Raw genomic sequence first — 9405 nt, forward strand, 5'->3', positions numbered from 1 at the left:
CTGTGTGCTGGTGAAGTCTGCCAGTGTGCCTGTTCGTGCGTTGAGGTCACCATAGAGCAGCACGTTTCCCTGGCCCTGGAAGTGACCGATCTCCGTGTGGAGACTGGGGAGAATTCCCTCACTGTAGTAGGGGGATTCTGAGGGCGGGATGTAGACAGCACACAGGAAAACCTCGTTTTCTGTACAGATGGTATTTCTTTTGATTTTAAGCCAAACTCGTGACTCTTCTTTCTTTACTAATTGTATGGAGTGACTGAGCTCCGCTCTGTACCACACAATGATCCCCCCAGAGTCTCTGCCCCGGGTGATTTGGGGTTTTTTGACAGAGGGCACCATGATCTCCTTGTAGCCTGGGGGACAGTGGGTAGCCAAGTCTCCCCGACACCATGTCTCCTGTAGGATCATGATGTCTGTCTCCTTTACATCCTTGATAAATTCAGGATCAGTGCTCTTCAGCCCAAATGCTGACGAGCCCAGACCCTGAATGTTCCACATACTTATCTTTAGAGATCTCATTGTTATCGCTTGAATTATCTTTGCAAGTTGTTATTGTTTTCTGGAACTGTATCAAATTTGTGTTGGACATTTACATCATCGACAGAAACAAGTATTGTGCTGGGTTTTTGTCTGTCGCTGTGGGTGGTGGAAGTTCAGCTCATAAGCCGGGTGCAGATGAGGTTCAGGAGCTGCCGGATTTCTCCCAGCTCCAAACCGCTCGGGACTGCTGGTCTGGCCAGGGCTGCGGCGTAGCTGTGCAGGAGGGGCTCGGTCCGGCTCTGTAGTTGTGCTGGGTGGGGAGGGGTTGTGGTTCTGGTCCGGTTCAGCTGCTGGTCTGGGTGAGGGGCATGGGGTGGGGCGCTGGTTCTGGTCCTGTTAGGTCGTTGGTCTGGGTTGGAGGGCTGTAGGGTGGTGCTGGTTCTGTTCTTTGTGGGTTGAGCTGGTCTGGGTTGGGGGTGTGGGTGCTGGGGCGTTCCTCTGGTAGTCCTCCTGTTTCTCTCTGGGGTGCTGTTCGGGTGTCTGCCCAGTGTGGTGTCTTTCAGAGTTTTTGTGAAGAGTCCAATGGTCTGTTTTTTGAGGTGTTTATGGTCGTGTAGGTGCTGTGGTCCAAGGGTGGAGTGATGGGCCAGGTAGACGTTTGGGAGCAGGGCGCAGCACCGTGAGATCTCGGCATTGATTCTCTGGATGGTGTGGTGCTGCTCGTCCTGTCTCGGCAGCAGGGTGGAGATGACAATTCGGGCGCGAGGGAACTCCTGTATGGCCCTCTCTGCCACTCTCCTGATGGACTGGGCCACCTGCTCCCTCTGGGTCCTCAGGTCGTTGGTGCCGGTGTGGATGATGATGTGCTGAGGGGCTCCCAGTACCGACCTGGACAGCAGCTGCAGGGCCTTCTCTGTCGTCGGACACCAGAGCTTTGCTGTTTGTAATCCTGGGAAGAGCCTGTGCTCATCGATGTACCTCCCGTTGGAGTCGATGAGAAAGGCTACTTCCATGCGTCTGCCTCTGGTGTCCAGTCTGCTGGAGGGGCGCTGTGCTGCCGGGCGGGCGGCTGCTTGGGGGGGTGCAGTGTGTGAGGTGGAGGAGTTGGGTGGGGCCGGGTGTGTGTGTGGGTCACCCTGAGTGTTCGGCAAGGTGGATATGCTTTTGGGCAGTGGAGTTGTGAGGGGATTTGGGGTGCCGGGGGGTGCAGTGGGTGTGGTGTTTGCTACGGTGGGGGTACTGGGTAAGTGGGAGTTGGTGGTGGGGGTTGTAGGGGTGTCAGGTTGTGTGGAGGTGGGTGTGTCTTTGCGGGTTGGGGGTGGGTGTTGTGTGTTGTGTGTTCTGGGTCTCAGGGCTGTTCTGTTGCAGTCCGGGCTGCAGTGGGAAGTAGTGAGTTTCCTCAGCTGGTCTTTGAGAGTCTTGCTTGTCCTCTCCGCAAGCTGCAGCTCCTCTCTCAGCTCTGCTACTTCCGACTGCAGCTTACTGTTGTCCTGCAGCAGCTCCTCCATCTGTGCCCTGAGCTGTTTGTTGGAGGTTTTACATTCATTCTTGTGTTTGTTAACCTCGTCTCTTAGCTGTTGTGCTGTCTGCCCCTCTGTGAGTCTCCCCAGCATCAGCTCCTTGAACTCAGTGAAGTCCAGCTCCAGAGCAGAGAGTTTCTCTCTCAGGAGGCGCACTGTGCTGTGGTCATAGGGGGGTTGGTGTGGGCTGTGTGTGTCCGGGTGGTGTGTTTCTGTGTTGCCGAGGGCTACACTCTTGCTGGGCTGTTCTGTGGCTGAGGTTGTGTTTGTGGGCTCTAAAACAGGTGGAGCTGAACTCTCCGGTGCTGTGGGCATCAGGCTGCTGGGTTTTTCTCCTGTTTCTGGGGGAGGTTTCTCCAGGTCGGCCTGTGTTTTAAGGTCTGTGAACTTTTCCTCGAAAAGCTCCAGAGCGGCCTCACTGCCCTGTATCATCACTGTACCATTGTGGTAGGTGTTGACAGTCAGGACAGTGTCTTCTACCTCGCTGTCACCCCCTATGGAGATTTGCCTGCCTTTGCTGATGCCCCTTCTGGTGGTGTTTGTATAATTCTTACACACAGCTGTGTGCCAGGCATTCGGATGCTCAGTAAAAAAGAGCAGGTTGGTTTTTATGTGTTTTTCTCCTGCCTGGCAGTAGTCAGCAATGAGGGTCTCTGGGTTTTCTTTCATCCAGGAGTCTTTGTACTGTTTCCTGGTCTTAACGGTTTTCACGTCCTCAGGGTACTGGAGTACTGTGCTGAGGGGGCAGGGCTGCTCCAGTGGGGCTGTATTCTGCTCTGTACTCATCTTCCTCTTTTAAATACAATGGGCCCAGGTGAGAAGAGCAAACAGACGGCCTGGCTCGGGCGTTTTGAATACAATCAGCCCCCTGTTGCTTGGGAACAGGTTCTTCAACTTTGGCCTTTTGAGTGTAGTGGGCCCAAGTGGTATTTTGTTTAATTTAAACTTTAAGGTAACCTTTTCTAAAGACTTTTTAAACTTTTATCTAGCAAAGCAGTTCAATTTTTTTAGAGGCCTCTTCAAGAAAGGAGAAGAAAGAACAGGGCTTACCAGGTGTTTTTCGTGTTGGTGGCTGAGTTCTTGGCTTCTCCTGATGCTGCTTCTATTTTCCCTTTCCTTCTTGTTTCCTTTGGTGTACTTTTTCTTTCTTTCTTTCTTGTCTTCTTATTCTTATTTCCTTGTTTTAATTATTCCTTTTCTGTTTGTTTCTCTTCGTCTCTTGGGGATTTTCCTTTTTGGAGTTTTTCCTCAGGTCCTTTATCCTCAGGTGTAGCTGTGTCTTATAGTTGATCTTCAGTTTTTTAGATGTTTGCTTTGTTGATTTTTTTTCCAATGGCAAATTATTTCTTTACTTCTGTAGTTTTCTTTAGTTTTGTTAGATGTCGCCTTATTCCTAGACTATTTGTTCAGTTCCAGAAAACAATAAAATCTCAAAGAAATTAGGAGCTCATCTTCTGTGCTGCCTCCTCTCTCTCACACTCTGTGTCTCTGTTTTTCTCACACCTGAAGAAGGCTCCCCAGCTGAAATGTTGTGTTTTATTTCTTCTATTTTCAGCATGGAATAAACCTTTACTTATTCCTTTGCAGCCTACACATGCTGACGCAGCGACACACCTGTATATTTTTTAATGTGATAATGAGCAACTTTGGACTCTGTTTTGCCTTTACCAATTAAAACAAGAATATTGGTAAGCTTATGTGGTCTAAAAGATTCTGCCCCTTACATTTGACCTGTGTTACAGTTGTCTTTTGACATTTATAGAGCAACAGCACACAAAACAGGGTCTCCAGGGAACCTGGTAATTAGGTGATGTCACATTAGTCAGAGGTCACTTGTCAAACTATTTTAAATGTCACTACATTTATATTAGAGTTCCAAAGGAAGCTGAGTAATCCAATTTGAAATACAAAGCATTTGAAAACATTAAAAAATTAACAGTGACGCAAGACAGAAAGTATGTGTTAGTGTTACTCGTGGTCAAGCCATAACATGCAAAAATTAAGAAATGATTTCATGCAAATTAGTGGAGGTCACTTCTAAACATTCCTTGTGCTGTGTCCATACTATGCTGTGCACACATAATATGTAGCACAGAGGTCACTCTGTAGTGTTTGTCAAAGACCAATATTTGGGTAATTACAGAGCTTGATAAGATGATAGCATTTTACAATATTTGCATCAGAATATCAGTACTGCAAATCACCTAATTTTTTTTAGTTGACAAAAATAAAATATGTATAGCTACTGTACGACTACATTGCTCTTTTATAAAAGTGACAATGGAGATGTATTGCTGAAGTGTGCACTGTATGCCACAGGCCGTCCATTGGAGTGTGTAGGAAAGCCATGCCTGTAGTCTAATCCCATCAACAATGAGCAGCAGCAATAAAGCACTTCAGCACAGAACATGCTTCAGATGGAATTACTAGCAATAAATAATTTCACAAGATGCTTTAGAATTGTTGCTTGTCCTCAACTAAATAACATAGTCATGGATATTGTATTTCATGAGCATTTACAGATTTATATTTCAGTCATTTTGTGCAATGAAACTACTGCAAATGCACCATAATACCATGGTCTGATATTAAACCACTGGCTCTAAGACAGTAAGTAAGACAGATCAGTGTCGATCACTACCAAGTAAAACAAGTTCTGGAAAAATTACACCAAGCTGGAAAGAGTCCAGACAGTATTAGAATTGAGAATCCTTCAAGAGATGACTGAATAAAATTTTGGGGCCAAAAAGCTAGGACAGAGAGTATGGCTCTGTGATCGGCCAGCATTATGGAAGTTTTGCTTCTTGACTCTTTTCACACCAAGCTTTGTACCACGATAAAAAAATTATCCAGTGCACACAGCTCTGCTGTGATGAAGGTCATATGGAAGGACACAATATATCAGTCTGCAGCCTGCTACACACCAAAAGACAAAATGACAGAAGCTGAAAAAAGCAACCAGCTTACTATAGGAAGTTAATCTTGGGTTAATATTGGAATTTAAGCTTTTACAAGACATCTTAAAAATCTTGTTCCAGTTGCTAAATGAAAATGGATAAATTTAGGAAATGACAAGTATTAGGCTATCAAAGTGTTTTATTTAAAATGGCCATATTACTCCATAATTCTTGGGACACTCTGAGAAAAGACAATGGTTTCCTGCACATTGAAAGGAGTCATCACAGAAATTTTCTAGGATGAATACTGGTGTCTAATTGCAGTGCATGACAGTGGAAGAGCTATGATCGACTCTTTTACTTTTACAGCGACTGATGAGTCTGAAAAGATGATTAGTGTTTCTGAAGTGATCAGAGGAGAAATTGCAAATTAGCAATTTTTTGTAACTACTCATAAAAGTGACTTTGATGTATTTGAGGTTATAACAAGTAATTATAATCAAAGGTAGGAATGTTTTGTTTTTAGGCATGAATTTGTCAGTCAACTATTTCGCTTGTAAAATTAAAAGTGAATATGCTTTCAAGGTATCCTGCAATCACATTAGAAACTGGCAAATGTGTAATCATTTTCCTTTAGTCTAAGAGAATACTTAAAACTGCCTCAGTGTCTCAGGGATTAAGGAGAAATAGGTTCCTTCTGCATTGGACCTTAACAGCAATCACTGTTGTTATTGGTTGATGACATTATATTTCTTTACAGTTGTAATATGCTTTCAAATATCTCTTTTCTTGCAAATTAAGATTCATGCACAAGATGTCCCTTTAGTTTTACAGTAAAACTAATTCTAAATAATCATGTAGCTCCTGAGAAAACATCAATTGATGGTAAACTACACAAATATGGCATTACATGATTATGCAGATAAATCATTTCAAATGTGTCACTTCTTCAGAGGGAAAATAACATCAAAGAGAATATTCCAAAGTAATTATATGAAAGGTCATTTGATCCCTAAAGATTTTAGATCCTGTCTCTGCAATCACAGGTGATATAAATACAGGTAACAGCCACAAGTTATTTATACAGTACATACAAAAACAGTATACTGTATACAGTATATATAATATAAAACCTCTTAAGGAATGGTTCTTTTGTAACTGAATGCTCAGAAAACAGGTTTTACAAAACAAATGGAAGAAAACTCTTTGACATTTGTAAATTGAAGGTATGAGTGGAAGCACTTATTAATAATTGAAACTGTTATGTGCTTTTATTTCACAAATATTTCTAAAAGTTTCCCATGCCCTTTCTCTGTTTAGCTACGGGTAGTGAGATTGTCTTTTTTTATTTTCTTGCAGCAATCCAATTTGCATGTTCAGTAGCTTTACTGTATGTTGCCAATTGATACTTAATCCAAATACCCCGTATTAGACAAAGTTGAATTAAAATGTTTTAATTCATTTAAATGTATTTGATTACTTTGTACAAAGGAAAAAGGCGGCTTGTTAGCACCAGTGGAACTTGGTTCTCATTCTACAACATTGCATTGTTTTCATTCTTGTTCAATCCTGCTTGAAAGAAACTTTATACAGCAGTCACATCAATACTAGGTTTCACTTTAAATTCACAGTACTGGCACTGCAGATGGTAACTGCACTGTGGAATAGGCAGAGCTGGGGGTGTTGAGTTGGTTACAGTTTCATCTTTCCTCACTGGGGAAATGAAATGCAATTCTAAATTGAAACTTGAAGAGCGGGACCTGGGAAGTGCTCTAAATGTATTTGAACCACTGGAGAATAGAGAATTATCTGCATAATTCCATTATCTTTTCATTGTGAGGTTTATGATTTCTCATTTATTTGAAGTCTTCAGCATTTGATGGGAGATAAAAATCGAGACTACGGTTTGCTTCCTCTTGGAGAGTCTCGACTGAAGGCTGAGAAGGCTTGACATCCAGCTAAGCTAACAGTATAGATGTTTTACATTCTCTCCTTCACATGGATTCATAAGCAAAAATGAGCAAAACAAATCTATCAATGATATTATTATCACTTATGTCTAGAAGTCTATCCTGTTACTTTGCCAACATAATGAGGCTTACATTTAGGTTTGATCCTGATTGAGCTACTGTAAGCTAGAATTTTCAATTTTTCTGAAAAAAGTCCAGAAAAAGCTCACTGCAATTCAGCATTTTAGACAGAATTTTAGACTTTCTTCTTTCATTTTACCTCCAGATACAATGACTCTTTACACGCGTAATGAAGGCTAATATTTAATGTACCTTTAATAATGTTGATAAAACTCATTTTTTTAATATTAAAATTATTAATCATAACTCAGAGATGATTTAACCTCTTTTTCTATTCATCTGTGTCCGTATTTTTTCTGTTTCTCGGTTGGTGTTGCTTTCAGGTGGAAGAGTTCTAGAGGCTTCTTTAACTTTTAAACTTTTATCTCACAAAGCCATGGACGTTATTCTTATTCAGGAGGCAGACATGTTTTGTCAGCAGTTGAGTATGCATCCCAAGTGGCTATCATTCTCTTTGTATGCTTCAACAAAAAAAAAATAGTCCAGCAATAGAGATAGTGTCTCTAACAACTCTAACAACAAATACTGATGTATGAATCTTAACAGAGACCACCAAGGGGTTCAATTGTTAGTTAAAACTGTGGTTATATTTCTCCCCAGAACAATCTTGATATTGAAGAGTAGTGCGCAGTTCAGCATTTGTCTTTGTAGTATTCTTCTTACTGCTCATATGCTTTCTCTTGTTTCTACGGAGTCCATTTTGACAGCATACATTTTGCTTCAAAGCTGCTCAGGAAGTTGGCATCTGTTTTATGTGCAGGATTATAATGGACAAGCACAAACCTCTTACCAAAAGGAGATGCCCTTTACATAAATAAATTAGATTACAGATTTAATTTTGTACATAAATATGTCATAGGCTCACAGCACATCAAAAACCCTGTTTATTATCTCCTGTGTATAACACAACTCCATCTGGGGCTCAGACTCTGAAAGAGACACCAACAAAATGGGAAGGGCTTTATCAAGATGAACTGCACTGTTCCCAAAAGGGCTTCTTTGCCGGGATACAGCAATATTACTGTATGTGTCAGATATTAGATTTTAAAAATAACCTTTTCAAGTTATCTAAATTATTAAGATAACAGTAAAGTGTTAGAATAATCCCTGATCCATCTCTGCCATTCTTCTGTAGATAAATGTCATATGACACGGTGGCTATGAATAAGAAACAGAGTTTTAATAAGTCACTTTTTTCCCTAGGTCTTAATTTCAGCATCACAATGGCTACATCTTCACCTACTGTAAATGTATGATTGTGGCACTTGAGTCATGTGGAATGGAATGCTGATGGATTGAGGAATGCTTTCTCCTCAGCAACTATTTTTTCAAGCCTACGGAATTAAAGTCAAAGGCCAAATCAGAGAAGTACTTTTGAGTTCAAATTCATCAGTACTTAAAAGTAAAGATTTACCCAAATAGAATAAAATGCCTTGCATTGTAAAGTAAGAAACATAAAGACAATGTGCTTTACTTTACTGTCTAGGCTATGGTATTCATTTTCTCTTTTTTCTTAATGAAGAAGTGCAGATAATCACTATCAGGTTTCCAAAGGAAATATGCTGACTGGGGGATTGATTAGACATGCTACAGGAAAGTGAAATGCCTTGCTTTTTGTAAGATATGCAGGAAGTCATGATATGGTATCACTAGTGGCCTTTTTGTCAAGCATCATTTTGACTTTTGCTGTCAAGTGCATAGTTTTCTTTTTCATTAAAATATGTTTACTTGAGGGCACACATTGGAAATTGATTCAAGTAAGGAATAAAATGTTAGAGTCTGCTCAAACCACTCTGGTAAAGATTGTGCCAGTTTGGTTCCTTATCTCCGTAATTCAGAAGGCTTTGGATCACATGACAGCCATGATAATCAAAACTGTTCATACGCAAATGTTTAGCGCAGGACTGGAAAGCAAATCTGCCACTGCAATGGGTGCCAAGTCGATGAGAAAACTAGAGTACAGGACTTCACGGGGTGAGAGACAACCCGCGTAGCCTGACAAGGGTTGACAAGAGAAAAATCTACACCTGATGTTACCATACACAAGCCAACCTCAGCATTTACAGGCAAACTTAAGCAGCTCCAGTATGTTGAATATCATCTATGCAGGGTAACAACATGACATCCTGGGAAAGGGTGTAGAGTAAGAGTCAAATGTAAGCATGTTTGTAACAGCTGACCTGCACAGCTGCTTTCAGATGAGCCTGAAACTGGGAGGACCACTGTTGTGGTCTCTATCACAGAAATTCAGAAAGCTGATCAAGGTAAAGAAGCAGGAGCTTTCAATGTTTTGTCCTGGGTTATAGAAACGTCTCACTCTGCATTCTTTGTAAACATGTCTGATCATTATGCTTTGATTGATGTGAAAATGGAAATGCATTTCTTAAAAAGACCAAACATAAAAATGTAATATTAAATAAA

At 41.4% G+C, this 9405-nt stretch overlaps 1 protein-coding gene across 1 annotated transcript; it reads right to left on the reverse strand.

Annotated features, from left to right (window-relative positions):
* Nucleotides 1-639: 639 nt before the first annotated feature.
* On the reverse strand, nucleotides 640-2900 carry LOC148828902 (uncharacterized). The gene has a single exon (XM_088925419.1). It carries the CDS (start codon nucleotides 2781-2783, stop codon nucleotides 651-653), a length of 2133 nt encoding a protein of 710 aa, XP_088781545.1. The 5' UTR covers nucleotides 2784-2900; the 3' UTR covers nucleotides 640-650.
* Nucleotides 2901-9405: the final 6505 nt, after the last annotated feature.

The sequence above is a fragment of the Atractosteus spatula genome, chromosome 9 (assembly GCF_055471065.1).
Source record: "Atractosteus spatula isolate fAtrSpa1 chromosome 9, fAtrSpa1.hap1, whole genome shotgun sequence".
Classification (NCBI taxonomy): Eukaryota; Metazoa; Chordata; class Actinopteri; order Semionotiformes; family Lepisosteidae; genus Atractosteus; species Atractosteus spatula.

Bases quoted from the DNA above. Each gene is read 5' to 3' on its own strand.
- LOC148828902 (XM_088925419.1), bottom strand. From the start codon at position 2,783: ATGAGTACAGAGCAGAATACAGCCCCACTGGAGCAGCCCTGCCCCCTC.